The sequence below is a fragment of the Eretmochelys imbricata genome, chromosome 11 (genome assembly GCF_965152235.1).
Source record: "Eretmochelys imbricata isolate rEreImb1 chromosome 11, rEreImb1.hap1, whole genome shotgun sequence".
Classification (NCBI taxonomy): Eukaryota; Metazoa; Chordata; order Testudines; family Cheloniidae; genus Eretmochelys; species Eretmochelys imbricata.
The window spans coordinates 64,308,122-64,330,896 of record NC_135582.1 but is presented as its reverse complement, the minus strand read 5'-3'; the positions used below and the strand labels follow the sequence as shown (position 1 = coordinate 64,330,896).

Below are 22,775 nucleotides of genomic sequence, written 5' to 3'. Positions count from 1 at the left end.
AATAGCTGCACTGGCTTTAATTACGCTTTCCTGATTTACACCAGCTGAGGATCTGTCACCATATGTGTACAAGGGACAACACCCGTGTTCCCACTCCTCAACTCCTGTTGTACCCTTTCTTGTTTTCCTATGTGTGAATTATCTCTCCTAGCTGTGGCTGACACAGCATATCTAATCTCATGCTATCAACTAAAATGGATCCAGCCTTGGAGTTTGAAATACTTGATATAAATCAAAAGATTATTTTTCTAATTGCCAGCCCTGGGAGCTCACTGTGAGCTTGGAAAATAAAACTGTGTTCTTTCTGCCATCATCACCAGTTTTAAAGATGATACAATTAGAATTTAGCTGATGCTGATGGTGCTGAAATACTGGAACCCACTGTTGGGAGCTGTACTTTTAAGAGGCTCACATTATGCAATACAGAGACAATTGGAACTGAGACACCAAATGAAGCAGATCTCTGTCAAGCTCCTGGTCTCTGAGTGATCACTGAACCACGCCCAGCCAGCTTGCCCAGCTAACAACAGTACAAAATTATTTCTCACCAAGGTAAACCAATGTGCTCTGAAGGCACAAACAGCCATCTTCGGGTCTCATTTATGCTAATGTAAATCTGTTGAAACGAATGGATTTACTCCAGTTATACCCTGGTGTAAGTGATTAGAATCTATACCAAAAGAACAGATGTCCTGTACAAGAAGGTTCCATTTTCACACATTGATTGGGTGCTTGACTTTATTGTAACAAATCCATGACCACCTAGCCCTGTCATGGCTGTCACTCAGCTTCATACAATGGCACTGGGAATTTCACTGCAACAGTAGGGAAAATTCAGATCCTCTTGCCACAGAACAATTAGAGCTACTTTAGTCTTTAAGCCGAGACATATGGCCCATGCATTCATTGATTCCTTCCAGCAGAGGGAAGTAGTACACATATGCACTAGCCAGTTTAGTGGCGTATATTACTGCCAGCTTGTGCCTTTGTCTCATACGTGTGCTTCTACGTCTTATGCGGCACAAGTCACATAGTCTGAGAAAGCGCAACATTAGAATTGAGCAACAGCAGAGGAAGTCAGGAGGCACTGTCGAAACTGACAGATTTGCCAGACTAAACAACAGCCTAAACAACCGACTGTTCCTGGAAAAGCGGCACCAGCCTAAACAACAGCCTAAACAACTGACTGTTACTGGAAAAGCGGCACCAGCCTAAACAACAGCCTAAACAACTGACTGTTACTGGAAAAGCGGCACCAGCAGGTTTTTAATTAACGTCAGTGTTTTCTCTTTAATTCCTCCTCGTCTCTCGTTCTTTGACTTGGATCGTTTTCCAAACAGTGTCTTGGACGTGAATCGTCTTCCAAGCAGTCATCTTCTCCTGAGGTTTGAGAGCCAACCCTGTGAGGGGCTGATCATGTTCAGGTCCCAGTGTCTTCAGCTCAAGAGAAGGTGCTCAGTAGCTTGCTGTGCATCCTTGGGTCTTTTAGAAGGGTTGATTCAGACAAGTTTAATTCTGATGACTCATAAGTGTCACCCATTTTGCATTACTTAACCTGTAAATGGCTGCTGACAACATACACAAGGGCCGGTGGGCTGGTGAGAGAATCTGAACTGGTCCCAGCAACTACTGTAAATACGACCTTGCAAAACATCCCTCCTCCAAATGGGTACATGCCGAAGCAGCACAACAAAGAGCTATTGACCGGGAGCACTTTGCTGCCACAGAGCCCATTGGGATCCAGCAACACATTCAGCGAGACAGGCCATTTTGCATTGCACAGGAAGAGTCTAATTCGGACACGGTCCATTGCAGCACAACTTCTTCCCTTCTTTTTTGTTTTCTTTGCAAAGATAGGGAGAGCTTTTCAAGCCGATCTTTGCTGGTGTCTCGACGTCTGACTCTCCTCTGTAGGCAGTTAGGCCGATCATTATAAATACCTTTTTTCTGCGCACTGGGTGAATACGCCGATGTTTGGAGATAAAAACATGTTTGGCAAATCATTTTGCGCTTTCATTGTAACCAGGCAGGAAGCATTCAGTGCTGTGAAATGTTTTATAATACTGTTGGAGGGCTAATTGTTGGTTTTGTTCTATAGCTAAAAGTGAATGGCCAGCCTGATTTCAACTGAATATGAAATTCCAACACTAGAAGTGTGGTGCATAAGTATAAAGTAGATTTGGTTAATTTTATGCACACGGCTTTTTTTTTTTTTTTTTTTTTGCAGACTACCCACCATATAGTGGCTATTAATATTAACTATATACAACTACAAAAAGGATTGACTTTGTGAGGTATGACATGCTGACATATTGAGTGTGACATGCCACTTTGAGTTTATAAACCCTCTGATTATTCTGACTTAATGTACCAGTGCAGACTGGTTTTTCTTTATGAATAATGAGTTGGTTTTTTTCCAAAATAAACTTTTAAAATGCTGATTTAAATTTCTATATTTATATATTTTTAAATCAGCATTTTAAAAGTTTATATATATATAATATGGTGTGGGCATTCTACCTGACGTACAATTCAAGGCAAACCTGTTAGTATAAATGAAGATTAATATTTGACCAGATACATAAAAAGGGGCCAGAACCTCAAAAGGTATAAAATGACATCATACCATTGACCTCAATGGAAGTATGTTGATAAACACCAGCTGAGGAGGGCCTCTTTGTTTGTGTTTTTCACATGATTAAGGAGATCCTGGCTCTGACCTGAAAAGAGTCCCTAGTGTGGCCTACCCCATTGCCCAGATCCCAGGGATCTCACTGTGTATGGGTGAGCTGTTCCATCCCTTCAAAAAGACATTGAGTGGTAGCTTCTGAATTATAGTGGAAATATATATATACACCAAATGCTTCAGTTCGTCAGACAACTAACACAACATGTCACCCTCCTTCTCTTTCTGCATATGATTTTTAAAAGAGCACCGGTCCTATAAGTCTTAACGTATACTCATATCACTAAGCATCATTTAAGGAGTGTAGTAGTCTCCAAACCCACTCAGTCCAGTTCCCAACAGGTCCAGAGAACAGGGCCCCATTCAGCCAATTAGTTGTTCCTTCTGTTTCATCGCTACCACCTTTCTCAAGGAGGGGAAGTTTGACCTTTGAATGTTTGTGTTATTCAAATGACGGTTACCCCCCAAAAGGGATGGTCTAGTTTGGCCAGGTCTCAAGATATAGGCTTTGGCCTCCAAAGTGGTCACATAGCCCCATGTCTTCTCTCTCATCATCCCTCTTCCACTACATTATCTTTCCCTTGCTCTTGTCTTAATGTAGGGCTTGGTCCTGGAAACACACACGCAAGTGAATCTATGTTCACAAAAAGAAAAGGAGTACTTGTGGCACCTTAGAGACTAACCAATTTATTTGAGCATAAGCTGTCGTGAGCTACAGCTCACTTCATCAGATGCATACTGTGGAAACTGCAGAAGACATTATATACACAGAGACCATGAAACAATACCTCCTCCCACCCCACTCTCCTGCTGGTAATAGCTTATCTAAAGTGATCACTCTCCTTACAATGTGTATGGTAATCAAGTTGGGCCATTTCCAGCACAAATTCAGGTTTTCTCACCCTCCGCCCCCCCCCCCCCCCACAAATTCACTCTCCTGCTGGTAATAGCCCATCCAAAGTGTGTGGATGGGGGTGGGAGGGTGAGAAAACCTGGATTTGTGCTGGAAATGGCCCACCTTGATTATCATACACATTGTAAAGAGAGTGGTCACTTTGGATGGGCTATTACCAGCAGGAGAGTGAGTTTGTGTGTGGAGGGGCGGAGGGTGAGAAAACCTGAATTTGTGCTGGAAATGGCCCAACTTGATTACTATACACATTGTAAGGAGAGTGATCACTTTAGATAAGCTATTACCAGCAGGAGAGTGGGGTGGGAGGAGGTATTTTTTCATGCTTTGTGTGTATAAAAAGATCTTCTACACTTTCCACAGTATGCATCCGATGAAGTGAGCTGTAGCTCACGAAAGCTTATGCTCAAATAAATTGGTTAGTCTCTAAGATGCCACAAGTACTCCTTTTCTTTTTGCGAATACAGACTAACACGGCTGTTACTCTGAAACCTATGTTCACAAAGTAACTGAGATGTATTAGAGTTTGTGCAACCCGCAGTGTGTTTACTCTGTCCTCCTCTAGTGGTGGTTGGGGCCTCATATAGAGTCTGATAAGGCTGTACAGACCTTGCAGGACCATTATATTGTAAGCAGTCCTAGGCTCAAAAGTCCATGTAACAGTAACAATCACACATTTCAACTGATGTTCAGTGTTGTACGTTTTAGATCCTCAGATAGTGTAATTCTTCACAGCTCCATGTGAAATTCTGGGGGCTGTAACCATTTATTTCAGATTGGGATCTGGCCATTTTTTAATAATGATAAAAATGAGACTTTCAGTAAGACTTTATTGGCTTGAGAAACGATACAAGGGTTGCCAAAGTGTAAGAAAAAGACAGATCCCCCCTCAGGTATCTCTCTGGGGCAGGTAAGATGAGGCTAAACACTGTATTTGAAGGACTATCTCTATATCTGTCACTACTGTCCATTCCTAATTGGATAGACAAGTTGCAATGTATTGTCATGCTCTCTGGCAGGATCAGGAAAATTTTCCTTGTCACATTCTGATAAGAAGTCTTGTGTGATTCCCGAGAATTTGATTAATTCTTTGTATTTCAGCCACTGGAATGGAAAACATCTTTCTGCCTCAATCGCTCCTTTCTCATGCTGGCTGCACTGACTCTTTGGGTTTACATTGTGCTTTGTATCTATCGCTCTCTGCATCCGATGAAGTGAGCTGTAGCTCAGGAAAGCCTATGCGCAAATAAATTTGTTAGTCTCTAAGATGCCACAAGTCCTCCTTTTCTTTTTGCGGATACAGTCCAACACGGCTGCTACTCTGAAACCTGCTTCTAGTTTGTGGCAGCTGATTCTGTCTTTCAGGAGCAGCTGCCTCAGTTTCCCACAATTCACTGATCCTATTGGTATCCGGGAACCACATTTCACTGGTGATGAGAGGGCACGGGTGATGCATCCTGGCTAATTCTGAAAAACCAGATTTTGGAAACAGCAGTTCAGGATATTACTGTGGGAAATGTGGCGAAGAAAAACGCCTTTTTAAATAGTGAGATTTCTTTGGCGGTTTTTAACATTTCTACTAGATCCTTGTTCAATGGGTGTGGACGGTGCTGAGTGCCTTGCTGGTTTGTGCTGGAAATAAGGTCCATGTTTAGTTCTTCTCAGGGAGCTGGCGAAATAAGACATAGCAGGGACACATTCAGTGTCTTGCTTGTCCTGTGAACAGTCTGCTCACTCGGGGTAGGCGGTGGAAATGCTAGCATTCTCAGCCAGGAACCTTGCGGTAAATGTTTGGCTTGGCTACGTGAAAAAGGAAATTCGAGAAAAACGAAATGGGTTGGGGATCCACATGGAAGGTAATCGGTCAGTGGCCTAAAATCGGGCACGGTGCTGAGCACCCAGTGGGGGAAGGGGCGGGGGCATTTGCGATCCCAAGAGGTGCTGCTGGTGGCTTGGCCCCTTGCACACCCTGGGCATGGGGTGGCTGGGCGCTCCACGCAGCCCTTGTCCGGGGACAGGAACCCAGCTGTCTGCAAGGACTTGCTACCTCTCTGAGCAAGCGGCTACGGCTGTCTCCACCTGCCCCCCTCCCCCCCCCCCCCCGGCACCTCCCGCCACAGGCACCTCCCCCGGCCCCCGCCACAGGCACCTCCCCAGCCGTGCAAACCAAGCCTCGACTGAACTCACTCAGGGCAGGACCTGCTCGGAGGCGTCCCCGCCCCGGGGCTCATGTGTAGACACGCCGCGCGGGCAATCCGGAGCGCTCTGTGCCTGGAGCGAAGCCATGTGCCACTGAAGCGAAGCGGGCGCGGCCCGGCTCCCGGGGGAAGCCAGATCTGGGACCCACCCCAGAGCCCGCACCGGAGACGAGCTATAAAGTTCCGTGCAGACTGCGCAGCGGCCCGGGAAAGCGCATCCGCCCCCGGCTCCGCGGCGTTGCTGCGCCCCGGCCGGAGCCAGCCCGGAGCAGAGACCCCCTCTCTTCGCCTCTAGCACGGGAGGCGCCGGGCATGGCCGCCCAGGGGGTGCGCCCCGCCTTCGGCTGGCTGGCCGTGAGCGGCTGCCTGCTGGCCATGGCACAGGTAAGAACTTCTGCCCAACTTCGCCCAGCTGGCCGCTTCGGCTCTTCGCTTGCCCAGGGGCCCCCGGGCGCCAGCCCTGGCGCAAGGTCGTGGCTGTGAACTTCCGTGCTGAGCCCTGCCTGGAAAGCCAAGGAAAGCACCCGCGCGGGGGGATATTGGGTTCCCCACCGAGAGGTGTTTCTTGAGCAATTGAGGCTGAGATTTCCAAGTCTCTTAATTGCCTCTCAAATTAACGAGACGCGGGCGGCTTGCAAGATCTCAGCCAAAAACTTGGTATTTTTTCTCCGGTTCCACTCACACCGCGATAGCCACTTTGCCAGGGCAAACACTGGGGATGCGTCTAAGCGGAATAAATTGCTGTCTCGAGTGGCGATCCAATACATCTCGGGTGCTTTGTGGGCTTGTCTCGCTCTTAAAACCCGGTGTTGGAGAAACTAGCCAATCGGAAGGAGAGAGCTCTTTTTACTCTAAAATACAGGAAGTTTAGCATCTCAATTCACTTTCCCCTGCAGTTTCTTAATCTATGGACGGCAGACAGTACTGCGGCTGGACTTGGCCATGGGACCGTGGCCGGCTTGAAATCTTTTACATATTTTCCCCTTTTTTTGAGTGAAAAGTAGAATCCATGAAATAGCCTGGATTTGTTTTAGCTAAAAGTTTGTGAATTCATGGCATTTATTGCTGGTACCGTCAGTAACACAGTAGAGGGCGCTCGTTTATAAGCGACAGGGCCGGCGATTAATTTCATAGGCGGCTGTTTCCATGCTTTCAGCCAAGATCTGTGTTTCCTCATTATTCGTGTTGATATAACTGCAGGTTTTTAAACAATCCTTAATGTCACTTAATTTTATAATATTGTATTGGTAAATGTAAAGAACAATTCCATGCCCTTGGACGGAGATAAATTCAGGCGCAAAAGTGGGACTTAAGGAAACAGGAGAATGAGAAATAAGATACTTAAAACACTGAATTTAAACAGCAGTCCTTCAATGTTACTCGAAAAGACAGTCAAAATGTACAGTGCTTTTTTCAGGTTCTAATTTGGAATGGGTGGCTATCAATAATACCAAAAGGTTAACAGTGGGAAATTTTGCAGTGTGGTCTACTAGACTGATCACAGATCTTAGAGCCAGGAATTCCTGAGCTCTCAAACCTGAGCTCTTATCCTTGCTCTGCAATGATTGTCTCTGTGGTCTTAGGCAAATCACTAAAGCTTTTTGCCCATTGAGAATACTACTTATGTAACGATATAAGAGAACTGAAGATTAGTTAATGGTTTTTACATTTTCCAAAAACTGTAATGTACCATATAAGTGTTAAATATTGTCACCTGGCACTCAGGTACTATGGTTCTGGATACTTAAGAATAGTAGGAAAGTAAATGGATACATACACTAAGACCAAGGAATAACTAAAATCTACTTAGAACTGATAAGAAACTCTGTTCTGGAATTTACTTGTGGCTATGACAGTGAGTGCTAGCAAGACCTGATCTAGGGTCAGGTAGAGAGAGCACTTGATCAAGTCATTCTTTGGCTATAATTCATTACTAGACATGTCTCATTTGTAACAGTCATGAGTAAGCCACAAACTGGAATTTCATAGAATCATAGAAATGTAAGGCTGGAAGGGACCTTGAGAAATCAAGTCCAGCCTGCTGTGCTGGGGCAGGACCAAGTAAACCTAGACCATCCCTCACAGGTGTTTGTCCAACCTGTTCTAAAAAACCTCCAATGACGGAAATTCCACAGCCTTCCTTGGAAGCCTGTTCCAGAGTTTAACTACCCTGATAGAAAGTATTTCCTCATATCTAACCTAAATCTCCCGTGCTGCAGTGCAAGCCTGTGACTTCTTGTCCTACTTCAGAGAGAACAAGCGATCAGATATGTTAAGGGCTGTTATAAAGAGGACAGTGAAGACTATCAGGTCCCCCTACCGTCAGTCGTCTTTTCTCAAGACTATTTCCTGTGTTATTTTATTATATTTTTATTATCTATATTTACCATAGTGTCTAAATGTTTTCTAGTTTTTAACCCTGTGTTGGCAAAGAATATGTTTTCTTTTTTCTTTAAGAAACCCTTAATAACACAAGACAGGATATTTACAAATGTAAATAGCAAATGACAAATGCAACACTCCTTTTTGTTTTAAGTAGCTTTTAATAATAAAGGGGCCTTAGATTTTAAAACCAAGATGTAATTGTATCTCAACAGTATCTTTCATAACCTGTTTGTTTGAATTGATTGTATACTTTTAGCTGGATTTTAAGAAATCTTTAAAGGTCAATTCAAGAGATATGACTCAAATGGAAGTGCTAGGTCAAGTCCCCTCCATCAAAAAAATTAAAAAAAAATGAAGTGAGCCATCAGCTTGTTATCTTATAGCCTGGATGCATTGGTAAGTGAAAGAGACAGGGAATTCAAAGACCAGGCATGTATGGCTAGCAGACACTTTAAACAGTAAGCACAGGCTGGGGGTGATTCACTTGTACTGTGGTGAAGAAAACTCACGACTAATTTTGTCATGAAGCTCAGTGGCCCCTTGGGCAATTGTTAATTTTCTTCCAGTCTTGGGGCCCTATCCTGCAAAGATGTACATGCTTAATTTTAGTACTGCGAGTAATCCCACTGAAATCAATGGGATGCGTTACAATAATAAAGTTAAGCATGTGCATCAGTGTTTGTTGGATCAGGGCCTGGGTCTTCAGCATCCAGGAGAAGATCCGTATTTATTTTTCTCTAAAACTAAAAGGAAAAACCGCCACTAATGTTTTTGTCTCCATTTGTTTCATTCTATTATTATCAGTAACATTACAGTAGAGCCTCGGGGCCCTGGCTAACATGGGGACTCTGTCGTACTAGGCACTGTAGTACCTACCCCTGATAAGAGAGAGTCCTGCTTTGAGACGCAACAATTTAAATGGATGACTCAAACAAAGGGCCTCGTCTAATGTAAATCTCCACCATGTATGCCAGTGGAATACCCACCCCCAAAACATGGAGTGACTTGCTGGATGTCCCTGTGATAGTGCTGAGCATTGAGCGTAGGTGCCCTGAGCTGCAGCCTCGCGCCAACCAAAGGACTAGCCTTTCTCTAGACAGAGGCTGCCTTTACCTCTCTAAGCATGTCACATCACTATGGAATGTTGCTCTCCAAAGCCCGTGAGAAGGCACAGACCATTATAATATACACAAACTGCTTTGCAGGTAGGTGTAAACTTATGTGGGGTTTATACACCCCCATTACAGAGCCTAAGAGGAACCTGAGTCCAGTTAGGCCTCTGGGTTCCACGTGGAAGGGTGTCAGGTATAATTGGTGATCAAACCCATCAGGGGAGGAGCTGGGACTTCCTGAAGTACAGAGCAGAGGGCAGTAGAAAGGTCAGGGAGGGGACCCAAGTGAAAGGTACTGGGAGCTTCCTCTCTTGAGCTCAAGGCTGAGGGACGCCTGGGTGGCCTGGAGCCGGAGAGTCCTGAGGCTGGGGGTAGTGAAGCCTGAGGCTAGAGGCAGATTGTCCTGAAGCCGGAGGCAGTGAAGCCAAGAGACGGTGACAGTAAAGCCTAAGGGGGATGTGGACTGAGTTTGGAGGACTGTGGAGAGGAGCTGCAGGCAGGGATAGGCTGTGGCCACAGCCCCTGAGAAGGGGCGATTCCAGGGAGAAAGCCCCAGGAGGCCTTGCTCTGATATAAGAGCAAGAAAGAACTCTGCAGACATTAGGCTCAGTCCCAGCAGGAAGCCCTGAGGAAGCGGGGTATGGGACCTGGGAAGGTGGCCAGGAAGCTGACGGAGTCAGGGAAGGCTGGTAGAGGTAGGGGACAATTCTGGACATGGACAGTTAAAAGGCACAGGCTACAGGAAATGGTGATTCTCTCCTCAGTGGGCCTGAAAGAAGGCTCAGTGTGGAGCTAAGACCAGGGAAGTTCTGAGATGGCAGGAAATGAGGGGTTCTTGCTGTGGTGAACCTGAGGCAGGGGTTGGTGACGTACTGGGAGCTGAGTGGGACTAGAAATATTTACCTGAGATTTCTCTGAACGGTCTACCTTGAAGACCCTGGGTGAGGACCCAGGGGTCTTAGTAAACTCCAGGAAGGGGCTGAAGCAACAGGAACTTTGGGTGGTGTTTTATATGGACTTGACTGGAGTACTCCAAAATGGGTGTGGAAGTAAAACGTGATCTGTCTGGTGGCAGCCCACTGTCGGACCTGAGCGACTGCTGACAGACAGGAAAGAGCTGCTCCCCACCCAGCCACAAGGGAGCATGCTCTGGGTGACCACCCTTCTACAGGGTCCTAAGGCCAGTCTAAAGAAGGCCCAGAAGCCAGACTCTTCACATGTTATGAAATTACTGTGTGTGATTTGCAAGTCCTCTCTCTTCTGATAACTGAAACAGATACAAAATCCCTAGTCGCACCACCACTGGTAAGCCAAAATGTTTCACTATTCTTTGAAAAGATGCTACGCTACTCTGTGGATTTGTTGAGTTACATAGGAGAGGTCAATTGCAGCTTGTAGGCTCTTCCTGTTGTCTTTACTCCAGGTTAAGGCTATCTTTGCAGCAGCCAAGAAACTAAGGTGTGAATTCCGCTGAATTATTTTCCTTTCATCCAATAACTTTGGGCCAGATTGTGAGTCCTTTACTCGCAGTGTTGAGCAGTTACTCCTGCTGATCTCAATGAAACTACTTTGTGAGTGGTTGCTTGCAGATAGATGACGTTCACGGTTAGGTAGAACGTATGTGTACCAGAGAAGATCCACTTAAACCCTCTTTTGAGAGCTTAAGTGTAATGAAGTGATGCATAGGTTTTATGTCTACCTTCCTCACAGAATGGAGGACTCTCAAACTGGCTCTTTCCTTTTCTCACAGAACTACAATCAAGTGTGCTTGGCCCATAAGCGCTGACTCTGTGGGTGCTCCGGGGCTTAAGCACCCACTGAAAAAAATTGGGGGTGCTTAGCACCCTCACGAGCCACCGTGTTGCTGATCATTTCATCCAGAAAGCTACAGTGAGATGTAATGACTTTAAACTGGGACGTTAGTGAAGACAGCTTGTAGGCGAGGGCAAGGATTTTAGTCTGCTGTAATTCATGATGATGTAGTTGTGTAGTTCATTACTATTTTAATAATAGTTAAATTGATAAGATACCAACGATGGACACGCATATTCAATAACTAGAATATGAAAAGTGTATAAATATACTACAAATAGGTTCCTCCCCCCCCAAAAAAAAAACTGGCAGAGTCGCCCTCCCTCCCACCCCCCCAAACACACACACGTCTTCAAAAGCACCCACCGGCAAAAACAAAAGTCAGCGCCTGTGATTTGGCTTGATATGGTTTATAGGAGTCCACGTTTCTAACTGTTGATGGTTTTGTTATCATAGAAATGACCTTTGCTGAACAGCAGTTGCCAGCAGCTTTTCTGAGTGTCGTTTTTAAAATCTGAATATTGTTGACCTATGTGATTTCCCCCCCCCGCCGTCCCACCATCGTCCATCTCCATAACTCTTCAGAAACAGTTCTCAGTGATTTAGCATGTTAGCTCATTCTCTTTGCGCCCCAGACCGTATATCGTCCAGACCTGCAGTGTGATATAAAGACTCAGACTTTCCAAATAGTCCTTTTTCCTCTCTCTTCATCTCTATGAATAGCTGTTTGCACGAGGTCATCTTACTTTGTGAATGCTATATTGTGTTTTTACCTTTACAGAGTCTCTAGGACCCAGATCCTCAGTGGCTCTTCTCCCATTCTGTGCAACCACCCAGGGTGTGGATAGCTGGTGCAGAGGCATAAGGGGTATTTCATGCCCTTTTAATCCCCTGCACTGAATGCAGGAAAGGCCAAAATCTGGCAGTCGGGTTCCAAAGTTTATTTTCCCCCGTTGATCTTGAGTGTTTAACAAAGAAAGTGGCATCTTGGCTGTGATTGAGTCATTACAGGTTTAATTCACCTTCTTGCTTGTTAACAGGATGACTTTCCCTTTAATATTTCTTTTGCCTCTGATGTTCTGAAGAACCCCTTATCTCCGTAGCTGCTTTGCTTAGCATTAAGTCAGTCAGTCTGCTCTTTCATCTTTCCCTTTCTCGTTTATCCATATTCATGATAAGGAAATATCCACTCCATTTTCTTTGTGTCGGTCACAGATAGCAAGATAACTTGCACGTTTTCCCTCTGATGTCTTAGTCTCCAATCGTTGGTCAGTTGTATTGTTTCCATCTATCCTTACTGGGCAAAGACTGTAGTGGGACTTCTTTACCAGCATTCTGACGATGTACAAAATACTATCCTAATGTTGTTCTTCAGTTGACACAGGGATGAGTTGCAATCATGAGTGGGTCGTGGAGGCTGTCTATCTCGGTTGTGCATCCTTCTATGAAGATGTGGTCACCACTATGAACGTTTGGGAACCCCCAGTTGAGGATACTGCTTCTGGAATGGTGGTGTATAAATTCTCATTGGGCTATAGAGCCCGGTGAATAAAATATTTTGAGAACAAAAGAGTAGAGAACTGGGATGTCTGGAAGAAAGGTGTTCCTTAAAAGGCACTTCCTCTTATGATGTGGTCCTTGGAATGAAATAGCTGGAGAGCCAAGAATCTACTCTAGAAAAGCAGCCAGTTTATGAGAGGAGCAAAGAAGCATATCCATTGGGACTGCATGTGTTGCTTGGGGATAAGACCAGATCTACTTCCTCCCATTGTATTACTTAGTGCAGGAGCTCTCTTAATCAGGCAGGTAAGAGTTGGCTCTTGAAAGCTGGATATGCTATTGGTTGTGGCAGTGGTTTCTTTTAGACCCCCTTCTACTGTGACATACAAGTTACACCCAAAAGCCAGCAAAATTGTGCCAACGATCAATATGATTTGTTTTGCCACTGAGCAAAACCAGCATTAAGTTTCCTTATCTATATTGATACAATTGATAAATGAGAGAGGGCCACTTCTTCAGCTGGGGAATGTCGGCACAGCTGATTTGAGCGTAGAGAAATTCTTTTGGTTTTTATTTAGGGTATGTCTACACTACGAAATTAGGTCGATTTTATAGAAGTCGATTTTTAGAAATTGATTTTATACAGTCGATTGCGTATGTCCCCAGTAAGCGCTTTAAGTCAACAGTGTGCATCCTCACTACCCTGGCTAGCATCGACTTACGGAGTGGTGCACTGTGGGTAGCTATTGCACAGTTCCCACAGTCTCTGCTGCCCATTGGATTCTGGGTTAAGCTCCCAATGCCTGATGGGGCAAAAACATTGTTGCGGGTTGTTTTGGGTACATGTCGTCAGTCGCCCCTCCCTCCGTGAAAGCAATGGCAGACAATCATTTCGCACCTTTTTTTCCTGGGTTACCTGTGCAGACACCATTCCACGGCAAGCATGGAGCCCGCTCAGCTCACCATCACCACTGCTGCTGTGGGCAAGTCTACTGTGGGGGGCTGCTGTGATCCACGTAGCCAGTGCAATTGTTGACATTCTGTTATCAAGGGTAGTGACTCTGGGAAATGTGTGGGCCTTTTTAGATTTTAGGTGCATCATATTCCTGTCCTTTGTCACTGGTGAAGAAGTCTTTCAGCCGTACATTCCAGTCCAATCGGCGCTGTAACGCCCCATAGCACTTCTGTGGTTGACACATGTAACAGCTCCAGGGCTCTTGCTCTTTTGTCTTGGCTGAGGTACCTTGCCCTATCAGGACCTCCAGGCATTCGACATAGAAGCACCTGCAGCAGCTCCTTGCCTACGCAGCAGACAGTGCAGTAGGACTGGTACCCGTCTTCGTCATACATATAGAAGAGCTCCAGGAATCGATCCCTGCAAGTCTGGCAAAGGCCCCCCTCAAACAGCAGGTGGAATGTGGCTGGGTTTTTTCTCCCGCACGATAAACAACTGTTTTCAAGGCTCCTGTTGTTTGTGCCTTCGTAAACCATTTGCTTTCTGCTCTGGTCCTCCTCCACCCGCTCCTTGCTGTTGTTGCAGAAGTTAGTCTTTAGCCGCTTGGCCGGGGGGTTCTGGGAACGTCTTCCCTGCCCTGCTTCTAGCAACCTCCAGGGCATAGTGTGCGACTCGTCGATAGGAGACCAGCTTATTAAACGTGGAGTGGTTGAAATGCTGCCTAAAAACCATCAGACCCACCAGCTTGTCTGCTGAAACCTCGGAGAACTTCCCGTCCCCAAACCATTGCACCCAGCGCATTCCGGAGATTGCCTGATGTTTGGATGTGACTCTGTAGGAGACGATGATTGCAGGCCACCAGGAGAAGCCCTTGATCTTCCCCCACGTGAGCTCTCCAATTCCAAAATCTTTCCCATCCTGGTATTCCACCACTTCCCCTACAATTCTGCTCCCCAGCGATGAGCTCGGGGGATCCGTTCTGGTCCCCCTGGGTGCTGCTGGCAGACATGGTACTGCTGCTCTGAGAGGACTCCTTGGAATCCTCCTCAGTGAGGTCAGTCAGGCCATCCTCCTCTTAGAGCACTGAATGGGAGCCAGAGACTCCAGGTCATTCTCTTCTTTAAGTTTTGTCTCATGCAGATTCAGTCCTGCCTGGAATATCATGTGAGCTGGAGGCTTCTGCCTCAGGCTGCTCTCCCAGCTGGCAGCACCGCATGGTCGCACTGACCCCAGCCTACCCCTTGCTCCCATGGCTCATGAAGCCTGGACAGTAGTAAGGAGCAGTTCAACGATAGGCTGAGCAAGTGCAGAATGGTGGCAGAATGTGCCTTTGGACGTTTAAAAGATCGCTGGCGCTGTTGGTCAGACCTCAGCGCAACCAACATTCCCATTGTTATTGCTGCTTGCTGTGTGCTCCGTAATATCTGTGAGAGTAAGGGGGGAGACGTTTATGGTGGGGTGGGAGGTTGAGGCAAATCACCTGGCATCCGATTTTGCTCAGCCGGACACTAGGGCGATTAGAAGAGCACAGCAAGGCGCACTGCGCATCAGAGAGGCTTTGAAAACGAGTTTCATAACTGGCCATGCTTCGGTGTGACAGTCATGTGTATGTTTCTCTTTGCTGCAAACCCGCCCCCTTTGTTGATTTTAATTCCCTGTAAGCCAACCACCCTTCCCCCTTCGAAATAAAGTAACTATTGTTTTGAAACCATGCATTCTTTATTAATTTTAAAAAAAAATGAGATAACGGACAAGGTAGCCCGGGTGGGGTGGGGGAGGAGGGAAGGACAAGGCCACATTGCTTATTGTAGCCACACTAAAAATAAAACTCTTTGAATGACAACCTTCTGTTGCTTGGGCCATCCTCTGGAGTGGAGTGGCTGGGTGCCCGGAGCCTCCCCTGCCTGCGTTCTTGGGCGTCTGGGTGAGGGGGCTATGGAACATAGGAGGAGCGTAGGCGGTTATACAGTGGATGCAGCAGGGGTCTGTGCCCTTGTTGGCTTTCCTGAAGCTCCAACAGATGCTTCATCATGTCCGGTTGCTCCCCCATTATCCTCAGCATCGCGTCCTGCCTCCGCTCTTCGCACTCACTCAATTCTTCCCTGGCCTCTGCCACTGAATGCCTCCATGCATTAAGCTGTGCTCTATCAGTGCAGGAGGACTGCATGAGCTCGGAAAACATGTCATTGTGAGTGCGTTTTTTGTTGTTGTTGTTTTTTTTCTGCATTCTAATCTGCGATAACCTCAGGGACAGAGATGATAGGGGGAGTGCAGAAACATTCTACGCTCTACGATTCTGGGGGAACTGCATGGTCACCTGTGCTGCTGAGTTCGCCACGCTGACCAAACAGGAAATGAAATTCAAAAGTTCCCAGGGCTTTTCTTGTGTACCTGGCTAGTGCATCAGAGTTCAAAGTGCTGTCCAGAGCGGTCACAATGGAGCACTCTGGGATAGCTCCTGGAGGCCAATACCATCGATTTGCATCTGCACTACCTAAAATTTGACCCAGCAAGGTCGATTTTAGCTCTACTCCCCTCGTAGGGGAGGAGTACAGAAGTCGATTTTAAGAGCCCTTTAGGTCAACGGAAAGGAGTTGGTTGTTTGGACGCAGTCATTTTTAAGTCGACCTAACGCAGCTAAATTCGACCTAACCCCATAGTATAGAGCAGGCCCTAGTCTTGTGGTGTGTGTGTGTGTTTTTTGTTTTGTTTTTTAAAAAAAAGCTCCACCTACTAGAATCCCATGTTTAAGTGAGAATTTCAGCTTCCATTTTTAAAAGTAAACTTCTAGCCCTCATAGATGTTGAGATTGGCTTAAAAATGAGATTTTTATTTGCCTTCTATTCTAAACCTTTAGGGGTCATATCTCATGATTTTGTAGGGCCTGGCCTATGATTTTGGGGCACTGGAGGTTGGGAATACTGAGATTTGCATCTGGCCCACAGAAATAAATTTGATCTCAGGTTTGAAACTTGTCACAATTCTAGCCAGCATAATCTGTATGCTATATGTATCATGCACAGCATTCTGCAATTGCTAAAAAGGCACTGAAGCATATAATGAGGAGACTTCTAGCATAGACCGTCTCTTATCGTGTGGTCTGGCAACTTTTATTTTTTACAAGGGCAATGTCTGCATGGAACAAAAAGGCTGCTACAGTAGAATAAGCAAAAAACCTCCATTCTCTCTTTCTAAGCCGTTACTGGGAACTATTTCACAATTGATGAGGCAAACAGAGGCTCTGCTATAGGTTGATGTTGGAAAGCTCTATGGGACTTTGCTATATTAAGGCCATTGCCCTCCATCTGACCCACCTTTTGCTCTGTGTGTTTTTCCTTTTTCTCCCTAACACTAATTCCCTCTTCCCTTCCCTAGATAAATATATTTATAACATCCGAGTCCTGTTCCTTCATACACCGTGTTCCCACAGGAGTTCCATAAGCACAGGGTTTATTCCATAAGGCCCTTATATGAACTTAAAAGAGTATGCCTAGCTGTTGGAGATTGTTAGACTCTTTTAAAGGAGGACTGGAAGTGTAAATAATGCCATTTAACACTGGGAGTAGTTTAATGCAGTTGTGAGGATGACCCCAGGTTAGAGGTGTGAGTGACAGGCAGGATGTGACAACACCACCACCAGTGATCAAGAAAGGAGGCGGGGGGCAGTTCTGGGTGTGGGGAAGGGGGGTTCAGAGCTCTGTTTTAGCCAGGTTGAACTAGAGCTGATGGCTAGACCAGAGTCAGGCTGACCTTTTAGTTTGGCTAGAAAGAGATGGGTCTGGAGCAGAGGTAGATCTATGAGTAGTCAGCATAGGGTGTGTCTATTATCACATGTAGGCATATCTATGCTAAGATTTAATCTAGCTAGGGCAGCTACAAATCGCAATGAAGATGCAGTGGCATGGGCCCCAGCACAGGCTAGGAATGCGATTTACATACTCAGGGTTCCAGGAGGGCTGTATCTGATTTCCTCCTCATAGCCCTTCCCATTCTTCCCCACTCCCCCAAATTTCCTGCTCTTTGCACTGCTGCTCTCACCTGATTTCCTCTCCTTGGGATTGGAACCAATGCTGCGCTGACTGTTCCTGCTCCAACTGGGACTGTTTGTTTCTCTCTCCTCTTCCCCCAGCACCTCTGTCCATCTTTCTCCTCCTGTCCATGATGCTCCAGCTGTAAAGTTTAGTGCTGGGTGACCTGCAGTAAATCATATGCCTTGTTTGTGCCTTACTTAGAAATAACTGCGGAGGCAAGACACGGCTTACTTCTGAATCTTTCCAAGTCGATTTTATTGGTCCAAATGTCTTGTTTACTTTCCAGTCCTGAGACTAAAGTGTCCTGTGCCACAGGAGAGATGCAGATGGCCCCAATGCCTGAGCCCCTGCGATGGCAGGGAATAGAGTAAGTCCGCTGTGCCCAGTGGCTCTTGGCAGGTGATCCCTGCTCCATGCTGCAGAGCGAAGTGAAAAACCCCTCTGACCTGGAGGGAAATTCCTTCCTAACCCCAAATCTGGTGATCAGTTTGACCCAGAGCATGGAAGCCAGATTCCCCAGCTAAGCATGGAGGAGCGAGGATTCTCTGTAGCGCTTCAGAACATTGGGCTATTTCGTCTGGTGTCCTGCCTCTAGCTGTGCCTAATATCTGATGCTTCAACGGAAGGCAACCACTCCCGGCCAATTGTATCTGGCCAATCTGGCCCGGGTAACGGATGGGGGATCCTTCTTGACCCTACAGGTGACCAGCTGAAGCCCGGAAGATGAGATTTGCATGCAGTCACTGTCTTAATGCAGAGATGCAAGTGTTATGAACATGGTGAGGGAGAGCTTCCTATTCTCTCCATGGCTTAGAAAGGAGGGATTGTGGAAAGCGTGTGGCCTTTCCCTGGAACTGGACCGGGGATGCAGGATGGGTGGGGTTAGTGTGAATCACAGGGATAGTGCCTTGAATGTGCTCTGCATTTACAAAACCCAAATCTGCACAAATTCCAAAACACAAAACTACGCATCCCTGCTCCAAGGAGCTTACAGACCGAGGCTATGTCTTCACTAGACATGCTGCAGTAGTGCAGACACTCAACACAGCGACGACCGGGCTTCTCTCATTGGTGGAGTTAATCCACCTCCCTGAGAGGCGGTAGCTACGTGAATGGAAGAATTCATCAGTCAGCCTAGAGCTGCCTACACCAGGGGTTAGGATGGCTTAACTACAGGGGGTGGATTTTTCACACCCCGGAGGGACGTAGCTGGGTCAAGTTTTTAGTGTAGACCTGGCCTAAATAAAGCAAAAGAGGGAAGCCAAAAAATTCCTTCGGATCTGATCTTCATTGTGTGAGAGCAAAACACAGTCACTGCTCTGGGTTCTGTGGGGCTTCGCTGGTGGGCTCCAATGACTCTCCCCCTCTCCTCGTGTGAATAGTCTGAGGATGCTTGTGCACTATGAGAACAAGAATGGTAAACTCCTCCAGGTACCCCAGTGTGAGAGGCAGGAAGGGGCACTAAGGCTGAAGCTCTGCAGAGAAGCAAAGAGAGAAACACAAGCAGCCACGAAGATGTTACTGTATTTTCCCCTCTCAATGAAAGTTCTTTGGTCAGGGTCGGAAGAAATTGACTTTCGGTGATTTTTCTGCCGTTGTCTTGTTGCAGGAAGGCGAAAGGGGAAGAAAGGAATGTCGGGATTTCTTTCATTGTCCATGGAACCTGCATTGGCTGCTTTGGTGCCCAGGGATCTGCTGTTTCTGTCACCAGAATGAGCCATGTGCTCCGATTTGAGCCCTTGCAAGGACCTGCTGTCTTTGTTTTTAAACACGCTACCCACACACTCTCTCCTTACCCCTGACTAACTTGATCTGATCTGTTCATTATCCAAATAGCTCAAATCCTTTAAAGTAACCCCAGGGAATCCCTCAGTCCTTTCAGTTGCTAGCAGCGCCTGCATAGTTGATGATAAACATTTAACGCATCTGCCAGCTCAAAGCATGGTATTTCCCCACCCTCGTCCTTTTTTCCTGAGAGGTGCTGATTGCCTTTCAGGTTCCTCTCTTCCCTTCCTCACAGCCTCAATGGAACACCTGACTGCCGCACGCTGAGTTTCTTCAGAAGCCCTCGCTAATCCTTCCATTGGGATCTTTCCAGAGTCTCTGAGTCTTGTTGTTTGGCTGAAGTACTAGTAGAATGGCTGGATTAATGCACTGTGGGGCCACGCACAGCTCTTCTCCTATTACTAGGGCTTTGCCCTTCACTTGTAGGACAGAGAGAGAGAGGCAGTGGGCCGCTTCCTGTCTTCTCAGAGCACGGCAGGGACCCTTTCTCTCCCCCAAGAGTCAGGAGTGGCAGCACTGACCCCAACAATCAGGACGTATCTCTTTGCCTGGGTGGGCTGAGCCTATTGCACTCTTCTGTACCTGCCTCAAGCAGTCCTCTAGGGTAGTGTCAAAATTAAGGGTTCCCCTACAGCAGTGGGTTTGGGAGTTAATCTCCCAGGGAGATGGATGGGGCCATTCTCAGAGCTATTGTTTCAGGCTGTCTGCAGACTCAGGCAGGAATTGCTGCATTGATTACACGTGGGTCAGGCTCTGCTTTGCCTGAAGTACAAGATGCCTTGAAGATGTACAACCCAGAAGGCAAAATAGGAAAACCCCAAACTGTATTATTTTTCAAACTCTTGTGATTGGCTTAAAAATCATATGATTTTTGGGAAGAGGCGACTCACGGCTTTTGAACACTTAGGGTTGGTGCGACAGGTGAATTACTGCCTCCCCCAGCTGTGTACTCAGCAGCTTATCAGCTCATTAGCAAATGCTGCCCTATTACATTGAAAGTGGAGTTGCTTTCAGTTCAACACAACCACCAATTCAATCATAACAATCTGAGAACTCAAGTCCGGCAAGGAAAAACCAGTCCACTGTGCGTGTTTTTATATTCTATTAATGATGAAAGGCAGGCACCCACACATCTCATGATCTGAACCCTATACACCTGATCCTGAGCTGGTGTCCATCACCACAGCTCCGCTGAAATCGGAAGGAAGTCAGTATAGTTCCACTAAGACTTACTGAGCGTAGGGCATGACTACACTGAAAAATTAAGTCGACTTAAGTTAGGTCAACCTAAAGCCACCGCAGTAATTTGATCAGCTGTTCATGTCAGTGCTGCCCTCCTTCTGCCAGTGTGCGTGTCCTCATCAGGAGCGCTTGCACCTACTGAAGTGGGGCATTGTGGGGCTCTGACAGCTGGAGGTTGGGGGATCGAGAGCCACGCAGTGCTGACTGCTGGAGGCTCCCCCTCCCCTGCCCCAAGCCTGAGCACCAGAGCCCCCTCCCCACCCTGGGGCTCACTGCCGGAGATGTCAGCACCAGACGGGCTAAGCACCAGAGCTCCCATGCCCAGGCTGACAGCTGGAGCCCCTCAGCTCTGCATGGGGCTGACTGCTAGATCTCCTCTCCCCACCCCAGTGGTCAGCCCCACGTGGGGCGGGGGGCCTCCGGTGGTCAGCCCCACGCTTACAGCACCTGTTGCTACCTTTGAAAGCTGGCACGGGGCGCTCTGTCAAAGGCAGTAAAGGTTGATGTAAGCAATGCGGTGTCTACACGGATACTGAGTCAACCTAACTACATCAACCTAAGCTCTACGGCTCTCGTGGTGGTGGAGTTATGAAGTTGATGTAGTGGGCGACTTACATCGGTGGGAGCTACAGATTAGTGTAGAGGTAAGCTGCCTTGCATTAACCTAACTCTGTAGTTGTGAACTTTCTGAGGTTTCACTAAGTATTATGCCACAGCAGTATTATGCCACTCATCCCGTGGGATATCTAGAAAACTAATCTTCACTTAGTTTGGCATGAGTTTAGCACTTCTGGGAGGCACCAGGCTGTCTTGCAGACAAAGGGCTAGATTGTGACTTGAACTCAATGTCTGGGCAAAGGAATGAGTTTTAAAAAATAAACTATTAAACCACTTATGTCAATGCCTGGGCTACCCTGTGTCTGGGGGGGATGAGCAAGTGGGACTAATCCTTTGCTTATTCAACGAGGAGTCCTTGTGGCACCTTAGAGACTAACAAATTTATTTGGTCATAAGCTTTCATGGACTAGAACCCACTTCATAAGATGCATGGAATGGAAAATACAGGAGCAGGTATAAATACATGAAAGGAAGGGAGTTGCCTTACCAAGTGTGAGGTCAGTCTAATGAGACAATTCACTTAACAGCAGGATACCAAGGAAGGAAAAATAACTTTTGAAGTGGTAATGAGAGTGGCCCATTTCAGACAGTTGACAAGAAGGTGTGAGCAACAGTAGGGGAAATTGGTATTGGGGGAAATTAGGTTTAGGTTTTGTAACGACCCAACCACTCCCAGTCTTTATTCAGGCCTAATCTGATGGTGTCCAGTTTGCAAATTAATTCCAGTTGGAGTCTGTTTCTGAAGGTTTTTTTTGTTGAAGAGTTGCCACTTTTAGGTCTGTTATTGAGTGACCAGAGAGATTGAAGTGTTCTCCGACTAGTTTTTGAATGTTATGATTCCTGATGTTCAGATTTGTGTCCATTTATTCTTTTGCATAGAGACTGTCCGGTTTGGCCAATGTACATGGCAGAGGGGCATTGCTGGGACATGATGGCGTAGATCACATTGGTAGATGTGCTAGGCTACTAACACGGCTACTACTCTGAAACCTTTGTTTATTGTGTCCTCAGAGCAGGAGGAAGAAGGCTGGCTGCACCCGCCACGTGCTCAACCAGTGTGCAGTCGGTTATACTGGTACAATCCAGCAATAAATTGCCACTCCCCTGGGAGCAAGGAGGAGTAGGGGAGGAATTGTGACTCCGAGTGCCTCAGAGGCACTCGATTTCCAAGAGGAGTGCAATTTGCGCACCAGCTCTAGCTCAGGCTTGTGCCTGATGGCTCAGTGTAGCTCTAAGTTAATCATTTGTAGGGCCTAACAAATTCACGGTCCATTTTCGTTAATTTCACGGTCATAGGATTTTAAAAATCGTGAATGTCATTATTTCATCTATTTAAATCTGAAATTTCATGGTATTGTAATTGTAGGGGACCTGACCCAAAAAGGAGTTGGGGGTGGGGGGGTAGTGTCACAAAGTTGTTATAGGGTAGCAGCACTGCCAAGCCCCTTACTTCTGCAGCAGCCGCAGAAGTAAGGATAGCCCGCTCCAGCTGCCCAGCTCTGAAGGCAGCAGCGCAGAACTCAGGGTGGCGTGGTCTGGTC

General features: G+C 46.6%; 1 protein-coding gene and 1 pseudogene across 1 annotated transcript in view; one reads left to right on the top strand and one right to left on the bottom strand.

The window, feature by feature from the left end:
- The first annotated feature begins 6,106 nt into the window (after window positions 1-6,106).
- The window catches only part of PTH2R (parathyroid hormone 2 receptor), a 100,797-nt gene continuing 84,128 nt past the window's right edge, over window positions 6,107-22,775 (top strand). The window contains exon 1 of the mRNA XM_077830056.1: window positions 6,107-6,178. Coding sequence (XP_077686182.1) covers window positions 6,107-6,178 — 72 coding nt within the window. The remainder of the gene's footprint in view (window positions 6,179-22,775) is intronic.
- On the bottom strand, window positions 13,686-14,809 carry LOC144272334 (DNA (cytosine-5)-methyltransferase 3B pseudogene; annotated as a pseudogene).